This window comes from Adiantum capillus-veneris, chromosome 12 (assembly GCF_014529385.1).
Source record: "Adiantum capillus-veneris isolate H3 chromosome 12, ASM1452938v2, whole genome shotgun sequence".
NCBI classification, from domain to species: domain Eukaryota; kingdom Viridiplantae; phylum Streptophyta; class Polypodiopsida; order Polypodiales; family Pteridaceae; genus Adiantum; species Adiantum capillus-veneris.
In genome coordinates this window covers 150,304,600-150,319,126 of record NC_140942.1, presented here as the reverse complement: position 1 = coordinate 150,319,126, position 14,527 = coordinate 150,304,600, and the positions used below count along the sequence as shown (strand labels likewise).

The following is a 14,527-nucleotide window of genomic DNA, read 5'->3' as shown; positions in this document are numbered from 1 at the left end:
AGACCAAGTGATCTTCAACTTATGCAAGAATAGAAGATACATTGTAAGCGATTTGCCTATAGTAAAAAAGATACTTTGTTGAATTAATCAGATCATCTTTGTCAAATATTTTTGCTACCTTGTAGTACCTGGAAAAATCTTTTCATGCCTGAGATGAGGGGTTGGTATAGGTGGAAATTTAGTGAATCCTCTATTTTTCAAGTCATGCCATGTGTATTAATACGCAAGATTGTGTGCTCATTACCGAGTTAAGGCAAAATCGTGCGCTTGAAGTTAAGCAACAGTCAGCGAGACAACAATGTTTTGTGTCTTTATCAAGAGCCGAAAGTGATATTGCATGAGGGATTATTGCCATATGTAGCTAGATCTGGAGTCTGCATGACTACACTCTGAAGAAATGCACCTCAAAATGCACTCGAGCTCTCCCCACAAGATAAACTAGATAGAACCCCCAACTCGTGTGTTTAATTCTCAGAGCTCTCAATCCTTACCTTCTTACAAAGTGCACCATCATTCCCGTAAGGATGCCTTTGAGCCAGATAGTAGCACCTTGTCTTGCTAGATCTGGAAGACCTGTAACCTAGATATGTGACCTAACATGCTTCAAAACCCTAAAAATGGCATTGACTGGTTACATACTAGAAACGAGCTTCTAGCCACAAGCAGGAGCAAGACATTTTTAGAGGAGCGAAGGCTATGCATAATGCAATCCTTACACCAGATAGCTCCATTAGTGCCTTTTGGTTGCAAGCATGTCATCCTCATCATTATAATGGGTTGTTTTTATAGGCTACATACGACAACAATGCATCCTCATCATGCAGGTAGGACAGCCTCTGACCAGCACCTTTGCTAGCTAGAACTGTAACATAAGACATGTATGCTTTGAGCAAATTTCACGCAGGAGTTTTTTGGGGGTAGCTCTGGCTCAAAGGCTATAGGCTTTTCAAACATCAAGCTAAACAAAGGCTTTTCTCCACAATTGTGTTATGAGGTCACATCTTTAATCAAGAATCACATTTTATTGAATGCTTCTATATTATTTTGAAATTGGGGTACCTATTGACTACTGGCTCTCCTTTCATAGAATTGCATTTCTCAAAAGATACCCACTTAAGATATATTCTTCCTGTCCTCCTATGCCTCTCCCTATTCATGTTCCTCACTCGTCCTCCGTTGATGCCTCCTCTTTGAACCATCTCGAGCAGGAGACACTCAACAATTTTTTGAATCGCCAAGCAATATGATCGTGGAATTCTCACAACCTTGTCGCATTTAAAGGGAGCTTGATAGCATTGATCTCGGATGGAGTATGCTTTTTGGGAGAGAGAGAGAGAGAGAGAGAGAGAGAGAGAGAGAGAGAGAGAGAGAGAGAGAGAGAGAGGGGGGGGGGGGGGGGGGGGGGGGGGGAGATCCACATCTGCCATGGCGTTTTCACTTTCCTATGCTAGTGAGTGGCTATAAAAGGAGACCCCCCCCCCCCCCACACACACACACACACACACCCCTCTTTGCCCTGTGTTCCCATTTGCACCAATGCTAGAAAATTGTGGGAGGCCTGTGAGTGTGTCAAATGAGCGACAAGAGAGAGTGCGAGGAGTTGCATTGAGGATTGCATGCAAAGAGATTGAGTCCCATTGGCAGTGCAGACACTTTGTACCTTTGTTTTTTAAGGCGAATCACATTTTCAAAAAATTGCATCCCCTACTGACTGTGAAAAAAATTCATAAATACCTTCAAGTCAGAGGGCCTGTTGGAGCCTCTGAGGGAGGGGAGAGATGCTGCTTGTAGGGTGCTACTACTGGTACAGCCAACAAAAGGCTCGTAACGGAGAGGGTGCAGCAGAACTGCACGTAGTGCGCAAGACACCAAGCAGGTGTGGCTATAGCGGGGAGCTTGCAGAGAGCTCAGCCACAGGGCGGGAGAGGCCCAACACCTCGTCTGTGACTCGCGGGGGAGAGAACAAGGACAGGAAGAAACCTTCTCTCTCTGATGCCCAAACAGTGCTTGTAAAAAAACCTAGGTTTAGTGTAGTCCCACAATTTTGAAATTTACCAATAAATTTTATATTTGAGGGTGAGAAACCCAAAGAGGAAAAGCCCTATCTGCAAGCATCTCTCTCTCTCCCTCACACCATTTTCCTCTTGAATAAAAGGTCTTGAGTTCAACTGTCCTCGTCGAATAGATCTTTGAGGTCTCTAGGGATAGTTTCCTACGACGTTAAAATACTCTTCTTCTTCTTCTTCTTCTTCTCTCTCTCTCTCTCTCTCTCTCTCTCTCTCTCTCTCTCTCTATGATCGTGACTCGACAGTCGATGATATATTGAATATTTCCCTTATATTTAAGGCTTTGTCACACAAACAAAGTTTGGTGGATTGCATAAAGCAAGGGGTAGTTCATGTACAAAGGGAATTTAAGGGCAATTCATGTGCATAAATCAGTAAAGAAGTAAATTGTGTGGAAGCAACAAATCGTGTACAAGGCATAGCAGGGAAAGAATTAGAGGAGTGGTATAATGCTTGCGTAAAGAAGAGAACAAGGAGAGATTAAATGACATTCTATTTTCCTCATGCTCTCTTGGCAAAAGGGCTCAATTGTTTCTTACTTTCTCTCTCGACTAACGGATGGCAGCGTAAGAGCGCTTTCACTCATCACAATTAAGCAAAAGTTAACTACATATTATCTTTGGTTGTAATTAAACATTGCATTCTAATTTGGTGTAAAAACCTTCAAATTTTGTCAATTTACCTCTATTGTTTCACATATGTAGGTTTGCCACGTTTTTGGAAAAAAGTTTATTTTGAGCATTGCACGACACAATGCTAGGATTCTGCAAGCGAGGATTAATTGGGGTCTCCTTCTGCCACTTCTTTCTGCCTAGATGCAATCGTCCATTGGGAAAAATGTGTCTCGCCTTAATATCGTGCCACTTTAAATTTCAAAATTGCCGGTTGAGAAATTCCATCCCAAAATAGAGAAACATAGTGTAACAACCTGAAAAATAAATATAATTTTCTAAAATTTCCTCTTGGAAAATTCAAGAAAAGGAATTCTGTAGGTTTGGATAAATGTTTTTTCCCGAACACTAATGCAATCGCTTGCCAAGAGCGTCCCACACAAGGCCGCAGTCCCAAAAAAAACCCACGGCACCCATGGACCCACTCTCTCTCTCTCTCTCTCTCTCTCTCTCTCTCTCTCTCTCACCTGTTGCAAGTGCTTGCGAGTATGTCTCTGTGCAAGTGCTTGTCCAGGCTATGTGTGAAGTTGCGCTCTCTCTAGTGCCCACTTCGCTAACCGTCCAATAGCATCCTGTGATACTGCGTGTGTGTGTGAAAATAATGCTCTCTACTCTTACAAAGCCATTTTACTATCTGCACTTGAGAGATGCTTGGATTAATCTTGTGCTGCCCCTATATTCAAACAGCAGTGATAGAAAAGATCGATTTCATGCATCCCCTATGTTCAAATAGTGCAGGTAGATGATGCTTGAACACCGTCATGTTGCCATGAAAGGTGGTGAAACAAATATCGAGTGAAAATCTATGTTCTCACGATGTGTCATTTCTTTGTGGACATAATCGCTATATCTTTAAGGTATCTTGGGATAATTTCCTACGATGTTAAAACTCTCTTATTCTTATTCTTCTTCTTCTTCTTCTCTCTCTCGCTCTCTCTATCTCTCTAGCCAATGTGTGGCAGGACAGAGAGGAATTAGGATGTATTCTTGTTCTTCAATGATTGACATTTTGTTGATGACTACACTTATGTGTTACCTTTGTGGACATAATCGATTGTTTTGTGAGGTAATATGTGACAATTTACATGCTAACCATCTAAATTGTCAAAAAGAAATAAAAATTAGAAAAGCTTGATCAACCCGATCAAAATAGATACATGGGTACTTTGGGAATTTTAAATATTTGAAGGGTATTTTGGGAATTTTGACAAATTAGAGGGGTTTGAGCTTGGCTATGAGGAAATTTACATAAGTTTTAGTGTAATTACCCAAAATCTTCTAATTTTGACCAAGAAAACGAGAGGATTTCAAGTTTGCCCTTACTTTCACCACGCCATGAAAGTATTCATCGATGCACACACACACACACACACACACACACACACACACACACACACACACACACACACACACACACAGAGGCTTACTAATGTATTTACGATGGCTCAAGTAGTTGAATGTAGCCCCAATGTAACCACCCTCCTCCCCGCCCCCTCCCTTTTGTGTACGGTATGAGTATGAAATAATGAGGGGCTACCCCTATTGTATACGCTTATGTACAAAATCTAAAAATCCCCCTATTGTACACTCACTTGGTAGAGTACCAAAAAAAACAGTGAATTTCCTGGGGTTGCAACTCGACCTAAACGCCCACATAGGGGCGTTACTGGCGATCGGTTTAAGGATACCTGGGCCTACCTGCTTCTTATAAACAAACAATGGTATGGGTATATTAAAAAGCAAAGGTGGGATAGCCCGTCCAAATGGGCTTACGAGAATCTCAATAAGATAGAGGAGGAGATGAAGGGAATTGGGGTCGCGTTTACACGACCCCAAAGGAAGAGAATGAGCTCCCAACATCTTCTTAAATCAATAGAGGAGCACTTGCACCGGCTCCTTAAGCTGGCCATGACGATTGATGCAGGTCTCCCCTTTCTCAACGGAGTCCTTGTTCCTCACGAGTCAGGGCTGCTATTACACCGGCCCAGCCCCTTGTGGGTCTGCACAAGCTATGCGGGTATTGAGATGGATATGTGTACACCAATGACCCCTATTGAGAAAAGCTTCCTCCTTACCCTGATGGATGGAGATGTCCTAAAGCTAAACTTGTTGAGAGCCTTCCTGAGGCTAGTCTTTACATTAGATACCCTAGAGCAGTTCAGTCTCTTTTTGTGTGGGTCCGGGGCCACGGGGAAGTCAACCCTAACGGAGCTCTTGGAGTACATCCTAGGGAAAAGGTGCAAGAACCTGGACGTGAGCCAGATAGACAATTGATTTGAGCTGACACTTGTAGAAGGAAAGAACTTGCTGCTCTTCCCAGATGTTACTCGACAATCGAGTAATGCGGCCGCCAACATATTAAAGAGGTTTCTCTCCAATGAGAGGGTAATAGTAGAGGCTAAAGGGAGGCTTGCTATGTCGATTAAGCCCGGTGCCCACTCATTATTTACGGCCAACTGGAGGTGGCTCGATATGGACCGATCTAGCGGGGGGAGGAGACACTTCCTCTTTATAAAGACACCCAAAACGGTGACACGCCGCAATCCCTTTCTTATTGAAATGCTCAAGGGGGTGCCAGCAGGCTAGTTACCTAGGTCTTGGGAATGCCACCCAACAAGACCCAGATAGGTCACAATATAGAAGCCCTTAACGAGTTAACCAGAGGCGAGACTGACTGCTCAGGGCTAATAGAGTGGGTAACAAAAAAAGTGACGTATGACCCGGGGGCCTAAATCCCACCAGGAGCAAAGAAGGTGCCAAGCCCCTGGTCTCTTTACAAGGATTATATCCTCTATGTAGATGCGAATGGGATAGAACCGATCCCATTTAACCAATTTGGCAATGCGTTAGACGACATTATACGATCGTAGCGATATCGCAACGTTGTTATTAGGAGGAGATCTACAGGGAGAGTAGTGCAAGGGCTAAGGCTCGATTATGAGGAACCCAGAAGGAAGAACAAAATAACTGGTTCAATGCGGTACCTGATGAAAATTGATCCTTGGATTGGGCTTAAGGAGGACAAGGAAGGATGGGAACAAGGAGGCCGCGAGACGATCGACCACATTGAAGGCGTGGATGGTGTCGATAGTGCTTGTTAGTTTCAAGATTTTATCCAACAGGGAATACGTGGAGGGAAAGGATGATGAGCCCAAAACAGGAGGGTGCCTTCTATCCAACACAATGGGGGACCGATCCTGGAAGAAGAACCGGCCATGGGAGTGAGTGAGGTGAGCCTATGGATAATCAACTAACCCGCCTTGAAGTGGAGAGGACCTTGGAATTCTTAAAGCAATATCTTGGGGAGGCCTATTGTGGGAAGGAAATATGGACAGAGGACCAGATGGTTTAGTGGACAGTGTCTCAGTTGAGTGTATGTACAATCAAACTTGCCTTTCTATTGCATGTACATTGCCAAAAATTTGATCAAAGTGTAAAATTTGTCCGCCATAAATCTTCATGGAATGATTTTCATAAATAAGCCATAGCTTCAAATACATAGAGTATTCATAGATTAGAAGCATTTAAAAGCTTTATAATGAAAAAGGCACTTATGTAACACCTTAGAACTCACCAAGACGCATTTTAGGGTGATCTATGGACAATGTTATGCAAAATGTGCAAAAACAACACACGTTTTTTTGGCACCGTTTAGGTTGGAAAATGCTTATGAAAGAAAATTTTAGAGCTAAAATCCATAACACAAAATTTTTCATCTCATAGGATATCTTTGTTGATATCAAACACTGTAAGACCTTATTGGTATCTCTTGTAATAATTCTAGAAATTTACTTAGTTAACACTAAGAAGACATAAAAGCATCATTGTTACCAATCTAGTGTTAATGAATTGGTTGTTAAGCCTCTACTTTCACCAAAAGGTGACCCTCTTAGAATCTATTAATATGTGTCAATACCCTCATGGTGGTGTTTAGATTGAGAGTAATCAAGATCACTTGACGATGTCGCAAAAAAGCCTCATGGTGGCATACATCTGCAAAAAGCATAGATACATGCACAATCTCCCCCAGGCTATCGACTGCGTGCCATGCACAATGATTTGGAAATTAAAAATCATGTGACATAGTTCCTTAAGCAAGTTGAAGGGACCCTCGGCCCCCCTACCCCCCAAAAAATAAAATAAAATGCATAATAATCCTTACAATTTCCCATACATAACCTTCTCATCACACTCACATGATGAGGGACATAGGCAATGTGCACCGACCTAGTGTTCATGCCATGGAAGTGCATCATAAGCCACTAAACCTCTATGCTTGCCTCTTTCCATAATGGCATAGTGCCAAGAACAAAAAATAAAGATACATACAACATTGTAGGCTCCTAGAGTGCCCCATGCAACAAATCAAAAAGTCTCAAATTGACTATCAATAATGTGACCACTACATCACATGTGTCTCTCACATTAGATGATTCTTTCATTTGATGAAAGCATCAATGTATCCCCAATTAAGCATCTTTGTATGTATTTTACATATCATGTGGACTGAGACACCTCACCTACATCATTTGTTCACTGTGCTATATTAACACCCCTTTATTGCAATGCATAAACACAAGCTCTTTTAATAATTACATGTCCCAAGCGTGCTTGCTTTTACAAGAAAAGTGAAGGGTTACATTTGTAAGATTCTACTCAAGACGGATAATGATTAGTTGCATCCATAATCAAAACATTAAGTTAATGTGCTAATTAAAAAATAACGTAATCAATCAAAGTACCAAACAACACAAAATAGGTAGATTGATAAAATGCATTTGTACATTGAGATGTGTGCTTATATAGCACTTATAAGAGTGTAGCCTTAAGCCACACGTTGAGCCATATGTCCTAATACATGGCATAGGAGGTGGCACTCTTACATGAGAGGTAGCTGCATATAGGTGGCACATTAAGTTAACATGCTAATTTAAAAATGACATTCAATCAAAGTACCAAATAACACAAAATAGGTAGATTGATAAGATGCATTTGTACAATGAGATGTGTGCTTATATAGCACTATGAGAGTGTAGCCTTAAGCCACATGTTGAACCATATGTCCTAATACATGGCATATATAGCACTATGAGAGTGTAGCCTTAAGCCACATGTTGAACCATATGTCCTAATACATGGCATAGGAGGTGGCACTCTTAGATGAGAGGTAGTGGCATGTAGGTGGCACATAGGTAGCCATAAAAAGTGCAGAGTTGCTTCCACTAGAGTGTGTGAGAGTAGAACCATTAGGGTAGTTCACATAGGCATAGGATGAAAGTAGGTTTAAGCCTAACAATCTCCTCCTTAAGCCTGATTTCATCCTAGGATTGCCTAAGATACATCATGCCTAGACGTCAATGGATTTAACATGTCATGGTTCATAGAAGGCCTTTTTAGGTAGATGCATGGGTTCACATTGGGATGGATAAACATGGTTCTCAAATTGGATACATCATGTTTTGCCCACATTTGGATACATCATGTAAGTGTAGAGGGTAGTTTTAGTGTATAGGGACTCATCGTACATCCTTAGCGTAATGTGATTGTCGTTCATCATGTTGTAGTATTCATCATTTTCATGTATTCATGTCATTATTCTTCATCAATTGTTGCAGAATTTGTCTTCATGTTTGCATAATTTGTCTCCATCATGTCTTCAATGGTCCAAAATTTGAAGGATATGCCCTTCTTGGCTAATGGTGTAGAGTACACATGCGTGACATTTTTGTGTGCTTGTGTGTATGTGCACGTTAGGAAGGTCTTACCATATGTGGTAGGGTCTAATCCTATGCTCATTGTGATTTTGTACATTAAAATTGCATATATTTCAAGAACGGTGCACATAAACATATATTACAGTTCATCATGATGTAGTCTTCATCATTTTCATGTATTCATGTCATTCTTCTTCATCGTCAATTGTTGCAGAATTTTTCTTCATGTTTTCATAATTTGTCTTTATCATGTCTTCACTGGTCCGAAATTTCAAGGATATGCCCTTCTTGTCTAATGGTGTTGAGCACACATACGTGACATTTTTGTCTGCTTGTGTGTATGTGTGCATTAGGATGGTCTTACCATATGTGGTAGTGTCTAATCATGTGCTCATTGTGCTTTTGTACATTAAAATTGCATACATTTCAAGAATGGTGCACATAAACATATATTGCATGGTTTTACTTTTGTTTATGGTGTGTAGGATTTTGATAAAAATAATGGTCACACTTGTACAATGTCATTCAATGTTATAGAATAAACTACTTTCCTCAACTAAAAGCACTTTGTGCTCAACCAATGTGAAGCTCTTTATGGGTTTGCAAATTTCCTTTGGTTGGTGTGAAAGCACACTTACCTGGAGGATAAAGCCTTGGAGCTCTTTGTATAGGGATGAGGACTTATATATATATATATATAAACCAAATGACATTGACAACATGGGCCAATGGACAGTGAGCACGAGCCAGGCACGTTGTGAGTGGTGAGTGGAGAAGATGAGCCGCAGATTAAGCAAGGTTGTAGGTGATGATGCCTCGCAATGATGCCTATTGCGAGGCTATGCCAACACAGGGTAGTGTGAGGATGAGAGCAGGCAGGATGAGGCCGAGAAAATCTATGGTGGGAAATTCAATCGGTAGTGCTCCGAGCTATAATAAGTGATAAAAGCATTTGCAAGGTGACTAGCTGCAAGGCGTTCGATAGCTTGGCATGGCTAGTTGGTAGTGATGTGGAGAGTGGAGAAATAATGCTGAATGATGGTTTCCTATAGAGCATGGATAGGTGAGCCTACTACCGAGTGATAGAAGAGGTTTTATGTTGGAGAACTACACTTCATGAGCTAAGGCAAGTGATGGTCGATAGGAGCCAGGTTATTGCAGATGGCGATGTTCGCACCTAAATAGGCCAAATGAGCAGAGTGATTCAAGTGCTTGATGAGACAACATTACACACCCAAGATTAAGGCCGTGACATAAGGGTGTATCCTTGTCGTCGTAGGCACCGGTATGATGAATGCTAATATTAGCAAGGCAAATGACCTGGTATGGGGCAGCTTGTGAAGTAGACACAATGAGCAAGCGGACATGGGGTTGTTGGTGTAGCAAATCAGATAGTGTTCAACTTTGAGTGTAGGGCAGACCACCTTTGTCACTATTTGGCACAGGCCTCTTCAAATGGGATCAATGGCTAGAAGAGGTTCTAGACTCAATCTTTTATCCAAGGCCATCGATTAAGGCCCGATGCAATTTGTAAATTTGGGAAAATTGGTAAATTTGAGTGACGACGGCACTCATTAATGCTTACGAAATAAAATCAACTGTGAGAATTGGAGAAGGACAAAGATATGTGAAGGAGCTTCAAAACACAAGAGAAGAATATGTCCACATTTATGACTATTTAAAGTCTTATACATTTTAAAGACCACATGTAATATGTCAATTTGTGAGGGACAGGACGTCAATAAATTCAGACGTTTTTGTAAATTTGGAAAAGTTGGTAAATTCGGGTGGACGGTTTATGGAGGAGTTGGGGGTTTTTGACACCATATTTCTACACCTTGAGTGTCTTCTCTCTATCCCCTTTTTATCATTACCCCCTCTTGCAATACCATGGATTGGTACATTGAAAGTGAAGACAACAATGATTACGAAGGAGAAGAGAGCTCATCTAGTAGTTCAAGTGATGGTGAAGATGGGTATGTCAAACAACTCCCACTGACTTGGATATCAACCAATCCAATGTGCAGAGCAATACACCACCTAACGTGGCTTTACACATGTCTTCAAGGTATTTTGCATTTACTAAAGATGCATATGCATAAATGGTCAAGACTTTGCGAGAAGACATTTCATTATCTTTGGATACACTAAAGTCTTGTGATTCTAAAGGATTGGTTGATGTTAAGAAATGGCGACGAATGAAAGACATGATGTGCTTAAGACATGATGTTTTATGTCTCAAGTCACATCCACTCTTAAGGATTCCATGTGTTGAGGATTCGTAATATATTGTTAGAGAAGCACATTGCATGGAAGGTAGTGCTAGTCATAAGCATCTAACAAGGACACTTGTAATGGAAATGGCCCATGAACTTTGAGGATAGTGGAATTAGGAGAATAATAGAGAGCTTTTTTGTGAGACTACTTTGAAAACATAGAGGGTAAACTTAATTAGAGGTAGAAACATAACCATTATACTTAATTAACTTGGCATACTCTATAAGAGGTAGGTACTTCTCTCATAGAGAATGTTTATCTACTTCCATGGCATAGACTTTCAGTAGATTCAAGAATCGTTAGATTAATTATTTCACTTTGGTCATCCATTTGTGGATGATAGCCCAAAAGAGAAATTCAATATAAATCCTAGATTCTCAAAGAGACCCTTCTATAAATTATTGGTCATTCTAGGATCTTTGTCTGACACTATGGATGTTGGCAAGCCATGTTGCTTGATAATTTGAGATTTGAAGAGGGTTTCCATTTGATGTGCCTTAATAGTGTTTTTGATAGGCATAGAGTGTGTTTTCTTGTTAAGCCAGTCAATTGAAACGATCCAAGTTGCCTCAGTCAAATTTTGACTTTTGGCATACCACACATTTTGAAACATACTCTTTCTGATATGTTTACTTTCCATGGTAGGACAACATAAATACATTTCTACTCCTCAAAGAGTAGATTATGGAATCCCTCTTTCCTCGCATAAGCAGAAGCATGGGATTCATACCATTAGGAAAAGTTTGGACTCAAATTTGGACCTTGTAAGAAATGCCATGTCAGCGTAGAGAGAGATAATAAAAATTCATTTTAACCCTTTTTCATACATGTTTTTTAAAATCTGGATATCTTATTCATGCAAGGTACGCTTATTAAAAACCCAAAAAAGTATTTAGTCTCATGATAACACTTCACTGTGCGTGACAACTATTGAATTCAATGCCGAATATCTCAATCTTTTGCATTTTTGAAAACTAAGCTTTGTTTCCTTGTCTCCTTTTTCCCTCCCATTCCCTCCTGCGTTCTCCCACACGCGCATGATATTTAAATTGCCATTCTTCTATTGTCCCCACCTCCTTTTGCACACAGTTTCAATCAGTCATGTCTCAGTTGACACTTGTAGCTTCTCCACAAAAAACATCTAAGAGGAATAGGAGAGATGTGTATCACATGCACATATAGCTCTCACGAGAGTATGAACCCCTCTGCGAGAAAAACAAATAGCAGACGCTTTCTGAAGCTTTGAAGGAGAACTTAAGATCATAGGGCATGAAAAATTTGGACCTTTGGTGGCTGCATGGCAGAATGTATCTAAAACATCCCGTCACAAACTCCACTCCACCTTTTAAGAATATTACATCCTTAGTGAACTATGTCAGAGATGGCCACCATGGCTTGCATGGCTACACTAAGCAGTTGACTGCAAGAAATGACATTATGCAACAAGAGAGAGATATTGTATACATTGAGAATGTTTTCTTACACCAGAGAGTCATGCAATGTGCTAAATAGGTTGAAGGCAGCAAGGAGACCATCAAGGAGATTACACAACAAGTCAGAGAAAAAAAAAAGCGTTAGGTCTTCGCCAAAGAGAAAGAAAACTAAGAGACATCGAAGACTTGAAAGTTGACTCGGGAGGAATCAAGAAAAGAGTGCAAGCCATCAAGTGAGTGCATCTATCTTTATTTATATTCTTAAACTCTCATATCTCTTATCACTAACATGCTTGCATAGATCTTTGGTTCACCTTGACAAGGAAGTGGAGCGCATCACAGCCACCTCCTCGGCCCATTACGGGCTCAGATTGAATCGCAAAAATGTAGCTGGTCTCTTGGATGATAAACGCTATGGTAAGGTTGTTGCTAAATATATTGACAACCTTTTACAGGATAACTAGCTCTATGCACGGGATGCTCAATCAATTTTGGATGAAGCTGGTATATCCAATAAGGGATATGCTACCATTTTAAAGTATGTAGTAACATCTACAGTGCTATTCCACTAGAAAAGGGTTTTGCATCATTTGCAGTGCTATTCCACTAGAAAAGGGTTTTGATTCCTAACTACTTAGGTATGTGCAATGACAGGTCCAAAAGTTTGCATCAAGCACACGCTAGTTCCAAACCCTTCTCTATTCAAAAAACAAGATGTGAAGTCAACAAGGAGGTGCTTCAAAATCTAGTAAGTCCTTTCCACATTGAATTGACATACATATCGCCAAAAGGAGAAGAAATGGTCTATGAAAACTATAACAATATTTTATGATATGATCAAACTGCAGTCATACATTGTGCAGTTGTTTGATGTTACTCTTGACGAGTGCAACGACATCTTGAAGTTTGTCATCAAGCTAGATGAGTGAGATCTTGTAAAGGCGACAAAGATTGAGCGAGTTGCAATCATACTTATGAATAGAGCTCTGGATGAAAGCATTGGACCAGATGATCCTCAAAACTTTAGTGTGCAATCTGAGCACAACATTTTTCTTCTTGCGACGTTCAAGGTGTATAGAAGTTATGTTTAAGATAATTTATTATCATGTTTCAATTGAATGATTTTGAATGTGCATTCTAATAAATTCAAAATTATCCTTTCAGGTGCCCACTGAGAACTTCGATATATTGAATTGGGTTTTTTAATCAAGAAAACATACCAGAAACAATAAGTGAGTAGAGAAATGGAAAGAAATTGGATGTGGAGGGCATGGGATCCTATAATATAGAGTGGCACATGGCTGGAGACCTAAAATCCTTGAAATGCATGTATAGCATTTCCAAAGAAGCAACAAGCAAAAGCCCTTGCTTGTATTGCATGGGAGGGTTCACATCCTTAACAAGACATTTTGGAGAAGAGCTTCCAATAGGCATCTGCGCGACCCTAACTTTCGACCCAATTTGGATATCCCACTATCTAGAGTACACATATGCACAAATGCATGCACTTTGTAGAATAATAGAAAAACTAATGTTTCTCTACGTCTGTTTTGCCTGGATCACTTGAACTCTCTCTGCAAAGCAAAGGGCAATCTCAGCCTTAGAGACGGCCTTTTCAAAAATGGGCTTGCTTAGAGGACATGTTAAGATAGAGCAGGATGAGAAGAGATCAAAAAATGGCCAGGATGTTCCAAAGAAGCTGTTCATTGGTGGTGTGCAATCCCACCTCTTCCTTTCACTAACCACAAGTGGACAACAATGCAAAAGCCAAAGTGCACAAGAAAGACAAGCATTATCATACAACACGTGGAAAAATCTGCACAATGCTGTAGTTGACCATGCAGAAAATGGTGCAACAAGGACTCGCAAAGCAAAGATATAGAAAACCTTGGATGCAATATTCAAGTTCTGCAAATTGAACTCATGGACTGATGGAAACTAAACAAAATTCCAAGAAGCTATGGAGATGCTCCAGAAGAAATTCATAAGTGCATGGACAAATCAACATATTACTCACTACATGGTATCGTTGATGGCCGGAAATGACATGCCATATGGGGTGGCCTCTACACCACACATAGTTTGCAAATCCCCAAGAATCATCTCAAGGTAGGAGTAATCCTACAGGTAGAGAGGGGCACCACCTAGCATAAGTGCGGCTAGGACATAGACATGCATGACCTAGGGTAGCAAAAGTGAGATGCCCTCTAGGTAACCAACATGAAATGGTGATACAACAAACGTCCACATGTAGAAAATTCCTAGTCAACAGTTAGGAGTGTGTGTACGAAGGAGGTATGGGACAAGGTCGGAATGGAGTATACTAACTGATTGGAGAGGCCGCACGTGATGGAGCACAAGCAGGG

At 40.6% G+C, this 14,527-nt stretch overlaps 1 protein-coding gene and 1 pseudogene across 1 annotated transcript; both read left to right on the top strand.

The window, feature by feature from the left end:
* The first annotated feature begins 4,537 nt into the window (after positions 1 to 4,537).
* Positions 4,538 to 5,011, top strand: LOC147446679 (uncharacterized). The gene has a single exon (XM_086526279.1). The coding sequence runs from the start codon at positions 4,538 to 4,540 to the stop codon at positions 5,009 to 5,011; it is 474 nt and encodes a 157-aa protein (XP_086382405.1).
* Positions 5,012 to 5,340: 329 nt separating this feature from the next.
* On the top strand, positions 5,341 to 5,962 carry LOC147446678 (uncharacterized; annotated as a pseudogene).
* The last annotated feature ends 8,565 nt before the right edge of the window (positions 5,963 to 14,527 follow it).